The 19,286-nt window shown below is 50.0% G+C and overlaps 1 protein-coding gene across 2 annotated transcripts; it reads right to left on the bottom strand.

The window, feature by feature from the left end:
* Positions 1–970: 970 nt before the first annotated feature.
* On the bottom strand, positions 971–18,919 carry TAT (tyrosine aminotransferase). 2 transcript variants are annotated; one of them, XM_039386170.1, is made up of 13 exons: positions 18,455–18,919; positions 17,235–17,343; positions 8,661–8,903; positions 8,378–8,482; positions 7,540–7,607; positions 7,001–7,159; positions 6,696–6,834; positions 6,117–6,169; positions 5,598–5,750; positions 4,567–4,695; positions 4,044–4,127; positions 2,396–2,494; positions 971–1,639 (listed from the first exon to the last, which is right to left on the bottom strand). In XM_039386170.1, exons 1-13 carry the CDS (start codon positions 18,578–18,580, stop codon positions 1,496–1,498), a joined length of 1,611 nt encoding a protein of 536 aa, XP_039242104.1. In that variant the 5' UTR covers positions 18,581–18,919; the 3' UTR covers positions 971–1,495. The 2 variants fall into 2 exon arrangements, with proteins under 2 accessions (XP_039242104.1, XP_027588834.1); XM_027733033.2 differs by lacking the exons at positions 17,235–17,343; positions 18,455–18,919 and adding an exon at positions 10,521–12,859.
* Positions 18,920–19,286: the final 367 nt, after the last annotated feature.

Raw genomic sequence — 19,286 nt, 5'->3', positions numbered from 1 at the left:
AAAAGATGTGGCATGGACATTCAGCTCACATGTCAAAGACCTTTTCATATACTGCTATCTTTCTCATACAGATACCTCTCCTCTAATGGACTATTGGTACCCAGACTTTGTACTGGGCAAGGTAAGGGGAGACAGTGAGACGCCCACAGAACCTGTCAGGTCTGGCAGTGTGTGATCTAGAGATAGCTCATTTTCCTGTCATTGGTGGTGCAGGGTTGACCCGTGAATCCCAATTCTGCAGGAGGACAGGTGAGCAGAGCTGAAGGGGACGACATGAGGCACTCTGCAGCTTGCCCCTCTGTCAGTTCCAGAAGTGACTCCCGGGCAGCTCACCAGGACACGTGCTTTGATGAGTGTTATCAAATCCTCTCGTTTCCACCAAATGAACAGATACCAGGCCACCATTTCCTTATTATTTTAGGGAGCTGATGTATTTGGCAATCGGTGACCCTGGCCCCACTGGCGTGTCACAAACACCCTGTACAATATGAGCTATGGGGTTCCACCCCATGATTCACCACTACAGCAGGAAACGTGTGGCTGCCCCAGCCTTGAGTACGTAGGCACCAGCACCCAGCATGGCTGGCTCCAGTCCCAGGGGCAGCTGCCTCCCCACAGCAGTTGGCACCAGCAGCCTCTGCTCTGTTGGGGTCCATGGTGGGGGGACTGTGAGGGCCAAGGAGCAGGTGCAGACAGGACTGTTCTGTGGGGAGCAGCCAGGTTGGCACAGCGAGCTGTCTTGGCTCCAGTCTGTGCCAAGCTTGCAGGGCCCATCCTGCTCCCAGGCCTGATGGATTTCTTTGGGGGTCCGAGGCACTCTCACCATGTCCATACTGGCACACAGGATGGCTCTGGGCAGCCAGTCACAAGGTGGGGATGGTTCCTGGGGCACTGCAGCACCATGGGGCGAGTAAGGGTGACACACACGGTGACCGAGCTTGACCCGGCGCAGCAGGAGCACAGTGCAGGATTGACATGTCAGAATCTTTATTAATAAAAAAAGTTACAATAACTTACTACCTTTGTCACACAAAGGGCTTAGTATAAAGAGCTCTGGCCTCCTAAGGTAACACAAGTAACTGAGAGGTGGGTACTTTTCTCTTATCCTCTGAGACAGTGGCCTGAGGGTAAGTATGGCCAGCACAGGAGCCACAGGCCAGTGGGGCCTTTGCCACAGGGGCTGGCCCAGGAACAGCCTTCTGCCTCTGCCTGCAGCTGGTTCACAGGCAGCATAGACCACCACAGGGTGCAGATGCTGACTATATGGAGACCAGGGGGACTGGATGCGAGAGAGTGTGCAGGCTGTAGTGGAGGAGGAGAGGAAGTGGCGTCTTCTTCCCATAGTGCTGAGGCTCTCTGGAGCACAAAAATTGATGCAGCAAGACAGTGGCTGCTTGCAGGCAGGGGGGTGTGGGGCTGGCTGGAAGCAGCCTTGCCTGCCTGGCTGCTGCCTCACACAAGGTCTAGCCTGACAGAGGCAGAAGGCCAGCTGTGGCTACTTGTCGCACTCCAGATCCTGGGCTCCCTCAGCACCCTGGTAGTGCATCTCACAGAACTCCTGAATGCGACTGCAGGCCTCCAAGATCATCTCCTCAGGCATGGTGATCACCACTCGGAAGAAGTTTGGGTACTCAAAGCACTGAAAGAAGAAAAGGTGAAGCTGGCAGAGTGCCTGGGGTAGTGCTGTAGTTTCAGAGACCTGCCTTGGGGCCATGTGCTGCATCAGCAAGTGAAAATGGTCAGTGCAGGACAGCAGGGCTGGGCTCATGCTCCCTTAGACTGTTTGTTTTTTTTTGTTCGAAGCAAATCTCCCGCCTGCGTCTGTGTAGATATGCTGCTGTGAGGGTGATAGGCCCAAGAACTTTCTGTGTGGACTGTGCAGACCCAGGGAATGGACTGAGAGGAATTAGTGAAGGAGAGGGCTGGAGAATATTTAAGACACTGTCCACATCCAGTGCTGGAAATGGAGCTGGAAGAAGGTGAACACAGGGCACAGACGTTCTCAGCCTTCCTTGTGCCTACAGGGGCTGGGGGCTGCAAACAGGCTGAGGAAAGGAACACAGGTGGGAGCAGCTCCAGGTCTCTGAGGGAGCACCTTCAGCAAGAAGGTGTGGGGGTACACAGAGTTCAGGGATACAGCTCTGCCAACTTGAGCAATACAGAGCAAGCCTGGAGCTGGGAAGATCCTGGCAGCCTGACTGAGGGCTATGAGCCAGAGACTGCCACACACAGCACCTGGAGCAGAAAGTCAGCTCATACACACTATTGAAGACCATGGACACTGCACACACAACTCCCAGCCTGCCTTCAGAGCTCAAGGATGCAAAACCCTGCAGAGCTTCTCCTGCCATGCTTTGGACCTGCAGCTCCCTGGGGCTCTCAGTGTGAGGCTCACCGAGGCTGGCAGGCAGAACACAGACTGCTCTGAGATGAGTCGCTCCGTGAACTCCACATCATTTTCAAACTCCGGGAAATGCTCCATCTCAATCTCGACCTGCAGCAGGGGGATATAACATGGCAATCAAGGGCACCAAAACTATCTGCAGTGTCCTTGTTTACACACATGGTCCAACAGCTTCCCAGTCAAGTGCAGCTGTCTGCCCTCAATTTTTTGGGCTGACTTGAATGTAAGATACAAACAGAAACATATTAATGAAAGCTGAGCTTGTCAAGAAGCCTTCATTAACTACCTAAAGTTGGAATTTCAGTTCAGCACAACTTCAGTAAAAAGCACCTGATGGCAAAGATACAGTAACCAATTAAAAGTGAAAAGGAATAAAGAAAACATTGAAAAAGAGCTTGGTAGAGAACTTAATATACATTAACAATTCTGTCATGCAGGAAATCCATATGGTAGGAAAAAGACAAACTAATGTTTTGATTTAAAAAAAAATAAAGATAGTAAGGCATATAATATCACGAGCAAAATAAATCCTTGTAGAATTATATGAAAAATTTAAAATTATATGAAAATGCGAAAATCTTCAATAAATATTTCTGTTCTGTATCTGGAAAGAAGGCAGCTGTCCATCTGTCAGTTAAAGACAGTGCTATGCTGGCCATTCATTTATAGAATTCTGGAATTATTTGGGTTGGATGGGACCTTGAAGCTCATCTAGTTCCAAACTCTCCAGTGGCCAGGGCTGCCACCCACTAGATCAGGTTGCTCAGGGCCCCATCCAGCCTGACCTTTATAACCAAAAATTATTTTAAACATCTCATGAAAATATTGTTAAACACATAATTTGCGAAACAATTTGCATGAAGAAGTTCTGAAAGAGTTGGTAGGAAAAAAATATACCAGATGATCTAGTTTGAAATAAATGTTCAGCTACTGCAGAAATATAATAGGTGCGAAAGAATCTTAGAGCTGTGCCTCTACACAAAGAGCATGAGCAGAATGACCTTTGTAGCTCTGGGTAAAACTGGAAATAAGTCAACTGATAAGGATTTCTCTATAGAACATGAGCGAGACTGATATTGTAGTATTCCCCAGTTCTAAGTCCATGTTTTAAGATCTGATGAAAAACTGGAGACATCATGAGACAAAAAAAATAAAAGATTCAAAATGCGTTAAAGTGTCGTAAATGTCTCAATTGAGCTTGATGAGATGAAAAAGGAAATTTTAGAATATTATAAAAAGTTAAACAGGCATGGTAAAAGGTATAAAAAGAGGCAACACCATAGGCAGAAGACAACACATGCTACTATGAAGAAGGCTACATCTTCTACAAGAGGTATGAAAATCTGCCTTGTAGTGTAGAGGCTTCCCCTTGCCACCTGAGTTCAAATCCAGGTAAAACAACATTGTCTTGCAAAGTACAAGTCATGGATCTCTGTGCAGGAGCAAGCAGATGAACTGTACTGGCCTCAGCTCTGTGACCAGTGACATGGGGATGCATCTACTGCAGAGGGCACTGTGGAAATGCACATAGTAAGGGAGATCTGGTGCCAACTACCAATCTGAAACATCAACAAGCACTGGCAATGAGACCTATTGTGAATGTTGGTGGTCTGGAAATGGCACATCACTCCTCACTTACCATGAGGTACATGGCTCCAGAGGGCCGGACAGGCTGAAGGCCAGGGATAGCTGATAAGGCAGCATAACAAAGGTCAGCATTGGACTGAAAAGCAAAAAAGGGAAATTTCAAAACAGGAGAAATTCCAGGAAGCAGCTCAGCGAATGGAAGCCAAGCTCTGAACTGGGACTATAAGCAGGTTTGCCTACTGCAAACAAAGGCACAACAAATGTAAACAGCATGAGAGATCATGGCCTTGAGCACAGCAGGTGTTACTGAGCTGAGCTCAGCAAGTCAGTGCCAAATGCTACATTTATCCCCTGGGTCAGCAACTCCAGCTGCAGGGCTGGGCTGCCTGAAACTTATGCCAGCCAGTATTTCTGCCTCAGTTACAATGTCTCCCGCTGGACTTTGATTTGTTGTGCTGTCCTAGTCACAGACAAAACTGCACCTGAAAGTGGGGTGGGGAAGGATGATGAGCTAGAGATATGACTCCCTCCAAACAATCCATAAACAAACCTTGCTGCTGTTACAGCCTGTTTACCTTGAGGATGCTTAGGGTGTTGTGGTAGAACTCAGGTGGTGTTCGGCGCAAGATACGCTCCAATGCTCCTTGGACAAGTGTACAGGGTCCTAGGATCCTCTGACTCAGTCTTACAAGGCCATCCCTGATCTGAGAAAACATCATGACACAGCTCAGATGATGCTTCCCTTAAGGAAAGGAACAGCTTCAAGGCCCACTTTCTCTATTTCTACAGCTGTTCACACCCCTCTCTTCAGTGAGCATACAGAGCACTAAAGAACATTTGCTTGACTATATGCCAGGTTTTGCAGACTATTTACAGTGTTCCTCATTTGCAGATTGTAATGCCAACAGAGAAAACCTTTGGAGCTTCCCAATCTGACTCAAACCAGGCTGGAATATAGATAATACAAATAAAGCCAGAGCTGTTCCAAATACCACTTTGCATTTCCCTTAGTTTTGGGCCCACAATGCACACTTTCAAAGCCAGGTAAGGACAATCAACATTAGCTTTTCTGCTCACTCATTTGGTCCTCTCTTCTCCCTCTTCTTCTGCAGAGAGCCTTCTAGGTGGAAAGGTCACTGCAGTAGATGGTTGTTCTTGTAACACAGCTGAAAAATAGCCAGATAAGGCACTGGCAGCACTGCAGGGTGCTTTGTGCTTACTTTTAAGAGAAACCATGTAAGAGCACATAGACATCACACATGGACTCCACATGCTGGATAAGTCATGCAACACTTTCAGTGCACATTGCAGCTATTTGAGAAGAGAATTTAGGTGTACACAAGAAGGACAAGGCATATATTAAGGAACAGCAGAAACAAGGAGTGTATTACAGTGTAGTGTGGTTGGAAGGCCATGTCAGGGAGCAGATGGAGTAAGGAAGGGACATGAAGGGCCTAGAGGTGCATAAACACATGTAAAATCAATTCGGTGACACCGATGTGAGAGCAAAAGAGCAGTACCTGGCTGTATCAGTTAAAGACCTGGTGATCCACACACTGAAGACTGCAAGTGTGTTGCCATGACAGCAACACTCAGCGGTTCTCACCTCATTACCAAAGATGTCTCTCCTGTCATGAATTAGGATCCAGCCCATTCGCCAGCCAGGGACTAGCCACCGCTTTGCCAAGCCACCACAGGACAAGATTGGCACATTGGTGCTGAGAGTTGCAATGGGTTCAAACTTGCAATCAGCGAACACCTGTGACAGGAGACTGTGTTAGGGCTGAACCTGCCTCTTATTGTGAGAACTGTTGGGGTGTGCATGAGACTTAACAAGAAAGGATGCAGGGAAGTGATGGGAAATTGATGGTGAAAGCTCACAGCTTCAAGATATGAACATTGAAAGTGCACTCACATAAAAGCAAGCAGTTTGGGAAGAGAAAAGGAGCTGGATAAGAGAAGTAGCCCCAGGACTGTGTACCAAAGGACTGGGAGCTCCAGGCATGGACACAGGCATAGGGGAATGGAGCTGCCCCTCAACTCTGGAGACCTGGCTGTCATGGCCAAGGTGCATCAAAAAGGACAGGCAGCATTGGGGGTGCAAAGGACTGCAGCTGTCACTCACCATGTCTCCGTAGATCTCGTCAGCAAGGATGGGCACGCACTGTCTTGATGCCACTGTGGGAGAGAGGACATTCAGCTTGGCCACCCTGCATCCTCCATGGGAACAGACTTGCCCTTTGCTGCAGGGCCTGGCAGGGCTCTGAGGGAAGCTCTGTCCCAGGCAGAGGGTTCCTATCTTCCTCCTATAGACTGTTCATTCAGAATGCCTAACTATTGGAGATCCCTGCCCTGGCTGAGCCTAGTACTGCTCCAGTCTGTGGGAACTGGCAGCATAGCCCTCCCTCTGTCAGGCCAGGGTTCAGGAAGTACAGGACTCCTGTGAACACTCTCTCTGCAGAGCCAGAGTGGAGAAATGAGCAGTCCAAGCCACACAGAACTTTTGAGGAAGACACACGCTCTGCATCTTCTTGACTGAATAAGACTACACCCTTACACCGAGCAGGCCCTGATTTCTGAGGTGGAGTCAGTCATGAGGAGAGAAGCAAAGCCCTGGGCCATGGTACTGCAGTGATTGAGACATGGGCAATGTGGGCAGATACTGGACTGTAACCATGCCCCAGATACACACAGGCAGGCTTACCTGCCAGGATCTCCTGGAGATGGCTCTTGCTGAACACAGAGCCACAGGGGTTTGATGGGTTGTTCATAATGAGGCAAGCTGTTTTCTCATCCACCAGAGACTCCAAGTGCTCCAAATCAATTTCCCAGGCCTTCTCTGGCTAGTGAAGTAAAGAGAAGGGGAAGTAACAGCTGAGGAACTAGACTTGCCACATAGGGTGAGGTGTGCCAGGGCATCCAGGGTTATTCACATCCCCTGGCAAGGCCAGGGTATTTCTGAGAGGCAGAAATGTCAGGCCTGCCCCTTCCAGGCCTGCCACCACTTACCAAGAGGTTGTAAAGTTTGACTTCAATCCCCATAGACAATGCCAGAGTCTTGTAGAGGGAGAAGCCAGGCCGTGGCACCAGGATGTTCTGGCCTGGGTTGGCCAGTACTGCCAAGGCAAGCTCTATGGCTTGGCTGCAGCCACTTGTTAGGATGACATCCTGCAAAGAGCAGAGAGAGAGGTCAGTGGGAAGCACAGCCACTCTGAAGTGCTCCAGACGTGTGCGAGTGACACAACACCCAGGCTCGACTCTGACAGGTAGAGCATGGCCAAAAAGGCAGCACCAGAGCCTGACTGAAAGCATGAAACTTCCAACAGCTGGAAAGCCCAGCCTCCTTCTGAGGAGAGTGGAGGTGAAGGCCTCAGGGAAGGGATGAGGGCAGCAGGAGGTGACCTCAGGGCAAGGCGATCAAAGCCTTCAGTCCCACAGCTGGGCAGGGAGGGAGAGGTGGGGCAGGGCTCCCATGCCCTGTGGTCTGGGCACAGGCAGCAGCACCCTGCCTGCACTGTGATGGGAGCGCCTTGGCTGGGCACCAGTACCTGAGCCTTCAGTGGTGCCTCTGGGCAGTTGTAGTATGCAGCCACAGCTTCCCGACAGGACTGGTAGCCTGAGAAAAGAGAAGTCAAGCACGGAAGGGAGGTTTTTACAGACTGTTTCTTCTTCTCACCCATTTAGTGGTGTCCCAGGGTGGCAGAGACTGTCCTGCTTAAGGCCAAGAAGGATGCAACCCCAAGGCTGGGCCAGGATGGCCAAGAGCAGGGACAGACCTTGGGCAGGGAGGCAGGTTCTGACTCCAGCATGTCCTGGGGACAGAACTGACAGGAGCAGGGTGGAGGGTAACCAGGGAGTTTTCTGAGCCGGAAGAAAGCCACGCGCAATGACAAGGCCTTCACTTTTTAGTGATGGCACTGGGGCAGCCCTTCCTGTCACCACATGGAGAGTGAGGCAGGCATGATCTATGTGCTGTGCGCACTTTCGTCACGAGCTGCAAACAAGGCTCATCTTGTTGGTGAAGTCAGGGAGCCCAAGGGGAGTCCTGGATCAAGGCAGATCAGAAAGGAGCTTGGCTGCAACCCACGGCAGGGACACAGAGTTCCAAGCTCTTCTGGGTGCTTGAAAACCTGCTTGGTCCGATGGCCGGGGCAGCAAACATAGCTTCTGCAGGAGCTCTGGGCCTCAAACAGCTCAGGCAGGAAAGGGCACTCAGGTGTATCTGGGGGATACACATATTTGTGTTTTCATGTCACTGCTAGTGAGGACAGCTATAGGGTGCCAATGGAAGGATGTCTGTGGGCTCTGTATACGTATACCTGCTGTGGGGTAGGAGCTGGCACATGCCTTCATCCAACTCTCACAGGATGAACTTTGTCAACTTACCAACAGATGGAGCGTAACCATTCCACCGTCCTGAGTCCAAAACCTCCTTCACAGCCCGTGTGACCTCATCATTTGTGGGAAGGTTTCCAAAGACCGTTGGGTCTCCTTTTCAAAGATTGAAAAAATAGTAAAGTTTTCACAATCTGTGACAGGCACAGATCTGTGTGGTTGTCTGGCCTATCCCTCGGTGTTTGCACAAACTTTGTGCTTCAGAGCCCTGCAATCTGCCAGCCACACAGTTGACCACAATACCCAGAGGCTTCAGCCACAGGACTATGCTCACCTAAGGACAAGGAAATCATAGATTTCTTTGGGTTGGGTTCCACCTTCATGGTGTCTACGATGGCTCGGACAGGATTGAAAGTCTTCTTTGACATTTCAGAAGCCCTGACAGCCCATCTTGGCTTCCGGCCCTTTGCCTTCCCAGGTGATATGGTGTTCCCAGTGCTCTTGAGATGAACATCTCGCATAGGGGCGTGGTCTCCACGGCCATTCACTTGGATCAGGTACGAGTCCATCCTGAGAACTGTCAGTGCAAAGTGAATTTCCTGGGCTTAATTAACTCATGTCAAACAAGGAATCTGTCCATTTGAGGATGCAGCCCAAAAGTAAAACTTCCAAAAGCTGTAAATTCTTACCTATTGCCTATGGACAAAGCAGCAGCAGCCAGTAGGGCTGTACTTTCACTGCCAGAGTGCAGTGAAACCCCGTGCATAAGTGAGAGCACGATACAATGGGAAAGATAAATGCAATTCTCTGTGCCAGCTGCACCACTGCCCAGCATGGACCTGCTGTGCTGAGGAGGAGCAGGGCCCACTAAAGCCAGCAGCCAAGAGTTAGCAACATGTTGTAGTCACTGCTTGACTGCAGATTCAATATTCCACCGACAGAAGGACCAGGTCACCCCGTTCCTCCCCTCAGCTATCAACTTGCACACCTCAAGCTGCAACCACTAGGACTGGCCCACTATGTGTGTTCACATCCAGAACGTTCCTCCAGTCTACAGACAGAAACGCAGCACTGTAAATCACATCTCAGCTGCCAAAATGGTAGTTCTTGTCCAATGCTATCAGGATGCATTGGACTGTGGCAAGGTAGAGGTTAGACACTTGCCTCTGCCAGCAGAGAACAGTCCAGCCCAGAGTGTCTAGATCAAAAGACAGTGCTTAGAAAATGGAGCAAGACTGGTATGGCCAAGAGGGAAATCCAGGAGGCAGCACTGCCCCAAGCAAAGGGCCCGTAGTCCCATCTGAGGCTGGGTAACAAGCAAGGCACAGCAGAGGAACAGCTGCCTTCAAGGCCCTAAAATGGGCACAAAAGTGACTTACACACCCCAGCACACATACCCAGAGCACGAGCTAGACCCAGGCAGGAAAAGCCTTACTTACAAACTGCTGACAGCTCAGGGCTTTCTACCTGCATGTGGGGGACAGGGCTCAGGGCAGGTATAGACCTCCTGAGACACAAAGTCCATTCTTGCTGATACTAGCACACCGCCTTGTAATCCTGCCACAAACTGCTTATGCTTTCTGTACTGTCTTATTTCTCTGTTCCATTGAAAGGCAATTCAGTGAACAGTGGCCCTTTCCTGAGGATAGTTACTTAGCCTCAGACTTGTAGATATTTACAACACAGCTTCCCCTTCCTTGCTACAGAGACTGAGCCAGAAGGGTTGTAGCGTTGCCCAGTTCAGGCAGAATTTGCTATCTAAACAAATTTCTCACTGTTTCAATCAAGTTTGCACCTCGAGATGCCCCATCCTGCTGCAGTTACTGTACCAGCAGTGCCTTATTAGACTGCTTACAGCAACTCAGGCTGATCTGACAGGGTCACAAAGCAAGACTTTGCTTTTCTGTAGATAATACCTTCTAGGTTAGAAGAAAGGCAGCTGAAGAAATATACAGGAGATCTGCATAAAAAACTGAGCTTAGAAATGAGCCATATATCTCAGTTCAGTAACAGGGCTGAGTCCCAAAAGCACAGTCTATCCCAGCAGAGAATCTCACACCACCCTGCAACATGGTTCTCCCAAAAAGAGGAGCTGTAGACACAGGGACAGTAGATGCCTTCAATGTAGGCAGCCAGGGAAGATCTCCAAACTTCTCCCCTAAAAGAAGCAAGGTACCAGAGCATAGCATTTTACCTTCTACAGTGCAGACAGGGAGACACCAACAAGCTTGGGGGTCCAGTCTCTAGTTTTCATCCAGAACAAATCTCTTTGAGAGGAAAGTCCTGCGAATTCTTGCCCATGAAATAATCCCCAAAACTGGGCGTTGGGACCAAATCGTTTAGCCATTGGCTCACAGAGAGGGCTGCTCTCTCCACCCAAAAATGACCTCTCCTCCCCTTTGCAACTGTCCTCACTCCAAACACCTGGAACATGCCTCTGGATTATTAACTCTTTCTGGGGGTGGCCTACAGGACACATCTTGGCTTCCAGGAGCACCTGGGCTGCTACCCTTTGGCACCACTTCCCTCAGTCCACAAGGACTGTTGGGAGCAAATCTGCAGAGTCCAAGTATTCCAGTGCTACCACCTTGTAATTCACTGAGAGTGGATTGATGGACCATAAAACCTGAGGAAGCCATCAGTCTGTCCTGACTTCAAAGCTCTGGGCTCAAATGCACCAGCTGAGGAAGGCCAGTTTGTGGCTTCATTACAATCAGGAGACATCTTCATCTATAGGCTTTAGAGAAGAGGGTACTTCCCTAGCCAGTGTTTTGGAGATACCAGGACACGAAGGATTAAAGAAAGCTCAAGTTGTCATTGTTTTGGGTTTTTTTTGCCTTTTCCCTTTTTTTGGTTGCTGCAAGACCCAAGCAAACTCCTAATTCTGGTAACCAGCAGAAATTATGCAAGTCTTCCCTCTCTGACGGTACTGCAAGGCACAGATTACACCATTCCCAGAAGGGCCTATTCTGCTCAGTGATGTGAACCTATGCCTTCCTGTCTCTTGATTCCTGCAGGCCTGGGATTAATGAGGGGCATTTGCACCCTCCCTGTCTTCCAAGGACTGCTCTAAGTCTTGTCTTATTGCCATGGCAGCAAATGACCAGAGTCTGAAGAGCTGCTCAGGGACAAGAGCCAATCTTTGGGCAAACAAACTGTTGATGCCTTCACTGAAGAGGCCAGCACTCTGTGTGATTTTTTCCTGTTTACATCCCCATCTGAGTGGGAGGAGGAAGAACCACTTGCACTCAACCCATGCTCACTACACCACCAGCAGTAAGGCTTCACCTCCCCGGATGCAAAGCACTGGCCCCTTCCCTCAGTGCCAGGGCTGGGCTGACACTGCTGCAGAGCCATGACCTGCCATTGACCAGAGTGCTGCAATGGGCGCTGCTGAGGCCACAAAGGGGGACAGGGATTCAGGGCTGGAGGCAGGCTGGGAGGTGGTGGGGTGCAGCCAGCAGGCCCAGCCAGGGTCCCCAGCCCCAGACTGGAGGGCAGGCCTCCCATGGCATTCACTCACAAAGCCTTTGGACAAGGAATAGCACCTTTCAAAAACCCTTCACGGAGAAATGTCACGTATTGAAGCTGCTTGGACTGTCTTCTGCTGAGGGCTGCACAGTTTCTCTCTTCTTTTGACTGAAACGCGACATAAACAACCTTCAGAAATTCATGCAGACCCTCTCCAAGCACCTGTGGGTTATTTTCTGACTTCTCGCAGCTGACCCCACCTCTTGCCATGCCTGGCAGGGTTAAACATGGCATTGGGCTGCCTCAAGGACAGTGCTGCATGTTCTGCCTGGCAACAACCCCCAAACTGATGCAACTGGAGCTCTACCCGTCATACTGCACGCAGCAGTGGGGTTCAGGGGAGGGCACAGTGGAAGCCTGCTGCCAAGAGAGGGAAAAAATGTGGCTCAGGAGACACAGGCAGACCCAGTTACATAAGGTTGAGAACCTGGCCAAAAGCTGTGTACAATTGCATCAGTGGGTTTCTCCCGCTATTACTGGGAGTGCCTTTCTCCTCTCTCTGCATGACTCTAGTCTTCTCCAGGTGCTCTCACATGGGGTCTGCAGCCCTCCCCCTGTCTTGTTGTGCGCAGGCCCTCCCAGGACCAAAGCATGAACACACAACCCAGCACTTTGTATTCTAGAAATGGCCAAGCCATCCTTGTATGGTGCAGTTAAAGAGGCAGCCATACCCTGCAGGATGATTTCTGCCAGCAAGGCTGCTGGCTGTCTTGACTGTCACGCCCTCTGCACGCCACTAGCCCTGACTACCCTCCCCTTTGTGGTTTGCTCCCCTGTCTCAGCAGCTCACCCCCACAGGTACCTTGTTGCTTACCTCTTCAGCTCCTTCTTTCTTGTGTAGCTTGAGCAATTGGTTCTTGTCTTTTCCCAGTGGAAGGAGAAACTAGTGATGGCTTAATTGTTTTTTATGGTACTGCCTTGCTCTGGTACTAGGACTGCCCTGAGTCCCATTTCTGTGGACAGAGACCAAGCCAGCAAGAGCAAGCAGTTCCCTCTTCCAGGCCCAGTCACAGTTCCAAAGCAGGACTGACAAGGGGCTTCAGAGGAACACAGGCTCGAGCATCGCTGCACTGACAAACCTGTCTGTGCCAGACTGCACATAGGTCATGCACCAGGAGAGTTTTGCCCATGCACCCATTCAGGATGCACTACTGCAGGAACAGACTGCAAACTGGTACTCTGCATAAAAATCCACTGAGGTCAGTAACAAACCACTTTAATAGTTACCCCCTCATATTTTGCTATTTCCAGCAATTTATATCTGCTCCTTTCAGGCACTGGTACAGTCCCAACTGGTTCAGGATTTGTGTGTAACCTAATCCGTGTTTGGTCTCTGCATTTCTACTTGAATCAGCTTTTAATAATCAAATATGTGATTTTCTTTTTTTTTTCATCAAATTATTGTTGAGCAAACAGCAATAAAGCCTCCATATCTCTCATTAATGTTGTGGCTGTTTATTGATTCTGACAGCATCTTTATAAAACTGCAGCAGGTTTTCTGAAATGCAAGGGGCAAACCTTGTCTCTTACAGGTCAGGTCACACAGGCACTCTTAAAATGCACATATTCATAGTTAAAGCTGTCTGGCAGTGTGAGCAAAGCTGCTGTGCCAAACCTACATGTATCTGCATGAGTCTCTGATAAACCATGGTGATGGTTGTGCCTCCAGCAATCTTAATTGCTGAAATGGAATTAAGCACCTGTAACAGCACCTGTTACCTCTTTGCATAATCAGAGCAGAAAATCAGCTCAAAGAAACCTCAGCTAGGTTCTGAAAAGCTGTGCAAACAGTGTGTTTAAGAGCCAGAAAGATGGCACAAGCCACATAGAGTGGCTCAAAGCCAATAACAGAATGACTAAAAATATACAGTACCTACAGTTTATCTATCTGCCTGTATTTAGGATCAATTTTGATTTGATTTCAGAAATAAAAATCTGAAAGACACTGACATTACACAGTCTAGTAGAGATGGCTCATTCTGGAAAAGTACTCTGTGTGTAGCAAGTGATATGCAGGATGCTCTTGCCACCCATGTGAGCTGGGCTTTGGAAAGCAGACCACTGGTGTCTGGGAGCTGTCTAACCTCTGCACTTCTTTTAGAAGGGGAACAAGGTGGCTCCCACCGTGCACAAATGCAGGGCATTGCAGCAAGAACAGGGACCTGCCTAGGATGGTAGAGCTCTCCTCTGCAAGCCCTGGGCAGACTGGAAACAGCTTCATTGATACACCTGACTTCATGAGCACCATCTCCTACTATTTGCAATTTCCCTCTGTCAGGAAAACTAGGGAATGTAAACAACAAATGCTTTCGTGACCTCCCACAACACTAGCACCTTAAAATGCACTGCAGCAACCTGGTAGCAGCTGTGCTGAGCAAGGCAGACACTGACCACTGTGGCCTGGGGAGGGGATAGAGTCCAGCAGCTGTGGGGGCCCTTCCTCACTCAGCCTGGGCACTGAGTCCATTGCAGGCACGTGAAAGACACAGAGTGCACTCCAGCTTCTTGGGGAGTGGGAAGCACCAGTGAGCGAGGGGCCGACAACCACAATGAGAGATTTGCAAGATTGTTACAGATGCTGAGAGGAATGTTCCACAAAGTATGAGTGTTATTGGTTTCTGGGTACAGGCACAGTGAAGAGAAACACCTTGTCCACACTTGTGCTTGTTTACATCCAGGTAAACATTATCCAGGTAAATGCATATCCTGTGTTTGAGTTATGACTTCAGAGACTTGAGCTGTTGCATGATGTGTTGTGGCAACTGTTCCCCAATGGCCTTGGAGCCACAGGGACAGTGACCAGCCGGTGGGGGTGGGGTAAAAAGGGGCACAGTGGCTTTGTGGGGTGAAATGACACTGTGAGCTCACAGTGAGTGGCATGGGCAGCACCAGCACCTCCTTCTCTCAAGAACACAGACAGGTGAGCCCCTCACATGACTGAATTCGAGCCCCAGTGATGGGAACCCACCACCTGCCTGACTATCTGTTCCTGCAACAACTGCTCATCTCTTTACAAAGTGGTGGAGTTGGTGTGTGCAGGAGACATTTTGCCTTTTTTGTGCCTGAAAGACATCCCGCTTGCTTCAGGCTAAGCTCACTCTTTCCTGACCATGCCAACAGCAGATAGAGAGAACAAAATATTTCCCTGGTCTTGACAAGTTTGCAAGTTGTTTAGACACCTCTCTATTAACAAGCTTGCAAGTTGTTAACAGACACCTGTTATTTCAAATGAGATCACTGTGACCAATCTTTTCCTCATAGGTTGTATTTCTAGAGCTTTCTTTTGCTTTCCTCTGGATCCCCTCCAGCTGATCCACTGGCCTCTGGAAACACAGTGTGCAAGACTGGAGGCCAAACCAGCACTGGAGGGGGGGCAGAAGAATTTCTTCATGTGTCCTACACATGACATTCCTGTTCATAAACCCTAGCAATGTTAGTTTTTTTCGCAACAGGATGACATTGTGGACTCGAGTTCAGTTTGTCATTAACAATAACCTGCAGTTCTTTTCTGCAGTATTGGTGTATCGTCATCATGCTGCACTCATTGTCCCTGCAATTATTTATTTATGTGGGACAGTCAATAAATCTGGTTATGGTGTTCAGCAGCGATTGTGCTGCAGTTCCCAGCTGCCTCACACTGGAGAAATACGAGGCAGTTCGTGACTTGCTCCTTCTACTTTACTCTCCAAGTTCCCAGGGAGGGCATTGAACCAGGTCGGAGCTCCTGGTCCATGGCAAGTCAGGCCAGCCCCTTCTCTTAGAGCAGCAATGACATCAGAAGCGGCCAGAAACAAAAGAGCCAAAAATTAAAAATAAATAAATAAAAGACAAGCCAAAACAGTGGTGAAGGTTAATATTTGTATCCTTGGCTTCCTATTGCTCTCTTCTGCTGACTGCTGTTTGTTGCAGAAAGAATAAGAACCCAGAAGATGATACTGACCAAGTTCAGCTGTGGTACTTTGAGTAGGAGTGAAGTGACACAAAGCATTTTTTTATGATTTCTCATTATAGCAACAAAAGTGGAATAAGATTGTCTCAGTTTTGCAGTACCTTTAAGTTTGTACCTCATCTGTTAGCAGCAAACACTATAGTAAAACACTGAACATATCTCCAAATCAACAGAGGGGTAACTCCCAGCTCTATCTTTGAACAAGCAGTTTCAGCACAACACAGATCCAAAGAAAGCTTCAGCTCAGGTTGTTGGATGACCAGCAGCAACATTCTGCATAAGAAATACGTATTTCATCCCCTCCTGTGACTTATGATTATTCAGCTTAGTTCATGTCCCTTTCATGTCAGTTAAAAGCTCTACTAAGCCCAATGGCACTGTGCATGATCCTAAAAGTTTACAAAGGGCTGTTAAAAGCTTTTAAACTTACTCTGTGGATGGCAGCAAGGAGGTCTAGGTTCTGGCACATGAACATGAGTGATGCAAAATATGCAGATGAAAAGTGGTGTGCAACAGCCTCACTGCTGAGCATCTGCACTATCTCCAGAGACCTCATCCTAAGCTCCCTATGGTTTCCCCATTTCCTAACTCAGCACACAACTCCTGTCCCCTCTATCTGAACTGGGGGTTGAAACAAGGGTTCTTTTAAGTAAATTTTAAGATGGCTTTTCAGATCTCCATTCCTTTCTGGAATCAAGTGAATGTTGAAGAGAATGTTTTCCTATAGTGTTGAGGTGCAGAAGTACTGCAGTTTATAGGCTTCTCACCGTATTAGTCTATAGGATTGTTGCTGTTGCTCCTGCAAGGACAGAAGGGTGAAACAATCTTACTGTTGCCACCAGTCTTACAGATGGGGGAAATGTATTTCTGCATCTTTGTGACAAATTTGGACCTCTCAGGGCACACATTCAGGCAGTATGTCTGAGACCTTATGGTGTAACTGTTTCCCTGAAAAGATCTGTTTTCCTAAATGCAACAAAATTATTTCTTTGCAATGCTAGAGCTTTTATAGGCAGTGTTTGGTCAAATTCTTGAATAAAAACATTTGCTCTGCATGTGGAGTTTTCTGTGCTTATCTTTATGTTTTCAAATGGTCCTGCTGTTTACTTTTCTCCCTTTCCTGAATCAGATCTGCCCTTACCAGCCCTGAGCAATGCTGACACTTGTGCATGGGTGAGATCCTGGACACTTTCCTTCACTCCAGCCACCACAGTAATCAAAGGAGTAATTCACCACCTCCACTGCTGGCAGGTGAGGGTGCTGCACTCAGGGGCCTGCTGGAATGGGAGGACAGATTGGCAGCAGGACAATATTGCCAATTAAAAGGTCACATCATACTGTCTGAAGTGGCCTCCAGCAAACAGACACAGAGAGGTCTATTTGGTTCTGTATGGATAATTATAAGGTAATGTATCTAAAGAAAATTACCTGAATGTGGTCTGCTGAGTTCTGAACTGGAACCTGACAGTTGCACTGCAGGACAGGTCCCAAGGTGTTCATGACTGTACCTGGAGACACAGGCTCCGTGCTGGGGCAGCTGGAGAAACAACAAAATGCTGTGCATTGCCAGGACAAGGCAGAGGCACTTGTTCTGTGATGTAAACCCCTGGTGCACTCATGTCTTGAACGCTGGATGAAGATGCAGTCACCACATCACAGGATGGGTTTAGAGGAGTTAGGGCAGGTCCAGAGAAGGGCAGCAGGTACAACGCAGGGAATGGTGACACTGCTGTGCCAGGAGAGACAAAGAAGACTGGGACAGGGGTTTCATAAGGGAACAGAGTGGCAAGACTGAAGTCTACAGAGGCAGAAGGTGGCAGGCAAACTGAATGAAGAACACTTTCACCAAAACTCACAGCACGGGAGAAAGTGGAACTTGTAAAATTGTGAATCTTTTGTGAGTGAAATTTAATCAGTTTCCAATGGGTACTAACAAGCACATGTTCTGTGGCAGGTGGGAAACCACGGGACGTTGTCGCCGCAAGGGGCTGTGGGGACAGTGCCCGTGCGAGCGAAGGGGAGCGGGCACACCTGCGAGCAGCAGGTGAACCGTGCGCAGGTGCTGCAGGGCCGCGCCCCTGCGCCGCGGAGCCGAGCACCCTCGGGCGGGGCAGGGCCGGAGCTTCCACCGCCCTCGGCAGGACCCGGCGGGGCTGAGGCGAGCACCGGGCGGCCAGGACGGAGGTCACCGCGCCGGCACTACCCCGAGGCGGGCGGCCCGTCCCGTCCCCGCCGCCCGTCCCCAGTGCCGGCCGAGCGGGGCCGCGCCGGGCCATGGCCGAGCGGGGCTGCCCCGGGGCCGGGCGGAGGGGGCGCGCCGTGGCGGGCGGACGGTGAGGGGAGCGGGCGGTGAGGGGGGAGCGGGCGGTGAGGGGGGAGCGGGCGGGCGGCCGCGAGGGGCCGGGGTGGCCGGGCCGGTGGCCGGGCGGGGGCCGGGCGGGTCGCCGCCATCGCCGCTCTCATCTCCCCTCAGCGCCGTGGCCGGAGCAGCGCCGGAGGAGCCGCTGGAGCGCCGCCGCTGCCGGTACCTGCGCACGGGCCGGGGTGAGCGCGGCGGGCGGGAGCCGCCCCCACCGTCCCGCCGGGCGGAGCGCCCGGCCCGGCTCCCCGCCGGCCTCCCGGACGCTCCGCCGCGGCCGCCGACCCACCTTGGCCTCCCCTGCAGCCTGCTGCCAGATGGTGGAGGTGCTGCTCGCCGTGCTGGTCCTCGTCTGCAGCTCCGTGTCCGGCGGCTCGGCGGGAGGATACACCGGCCTCCCCGCCCTGGGGGGCATCTACTACTACCAGTACGGCGGGGCCTACAGCGGCTTCAGCGGAGCGGACGGGGAGCGAGCCCAGCAGCTTGACCAGCGTTTCTACCTCCTGAAGCTGCCCATTGCAAGGGCAGCGATGGCCGTGGGAGGGTGTCTCCTGGTCTTCCCTTGTATTCTTATTTTGGTTGGTGTTCTACAGGTACCATGGCATTTCCCAGCATGGCTGCTAGTTGAATGCGCCCTGGACATAGTAATTGCAGTTGGCACAGTGCCTGCTCTGTACTATTTCTTCCATTCTATGGTGGGAGTTTATAATTCATCAGTGTGCAAAGAGAGAGAGCAGCTTTATCAAAGCAAAGGCTATCAGGGCTTCAGCTGCAGCCTGCACGGGGCAGAGGTTGCTGTTGGCCTTTTAGGCTGCATGGCCACTGTGGCATACCTGTTGAGTGCAGTCCTGGCTGTCAGAGGGTACAGGGCAGTTTCCCAACAGAAACAGAAGCCAGTACAATTATAAGAGCTTTCAAATGATTCCTCTACTCCAGTAAAATGGACATGATTTTTGCCAGTCTCCTTAGATGAAGCAGTATGCTTTCCTTGATTCTAGGCAGTGCAGCCTTAATGCTGCAGCAGAACACACACCAAGTGGGTGTAGCTCTAAATATGGTAGTCAGGCTGTTCCTAACTTGAGTTTGCGTTATTGAATTATTAACGACTCAAAGCTAATCCA

This window comes from Pipra filicauda, unplaced genomic scaffold (assembly GCF_003945595.2).
Source record: "Pipra filicauda isolate LSUMZ 115617 unplaced genomic scaffold, ASM394559v2 scaffold46_size3722508_pilon, whole genome shotgun sequence".
Taxonomy (NCBI): Eukaryota; Metazoa; Chordata; class Aves; order Passeriformes; family Pipridae; genus Pipra; species Pipra filicauda.
This window is presented reverse-complemented; position numbering and strand designations above follow the sequence as displayed.

Bases quoted from the DNA above. Each gene is read 5' to 3' on its own strand.
- TAT (XM_039386170.1), bottom strand. From the start codon at position 18,580: ATGCCCCCCAGGGCGGGGAGGCCGGTGTATCCTCCCGCCGAGCCGCCG. The intron at 17,344-18,454 runs GTGGGTCGGCGG...TTGTTTCTCCAG, and splicing joins AGGCTGCAGGGGAGGCCAAG to CTGCCCCAGCACGGAGCCTG. The intron at 4,128-4,566 runs GTAAACAGGCTG...TTTGCTTTTCAG, and splicing joins ACACCCTAAGCATCCTCAAG to TCCAATGCTGACCTTTGTTA.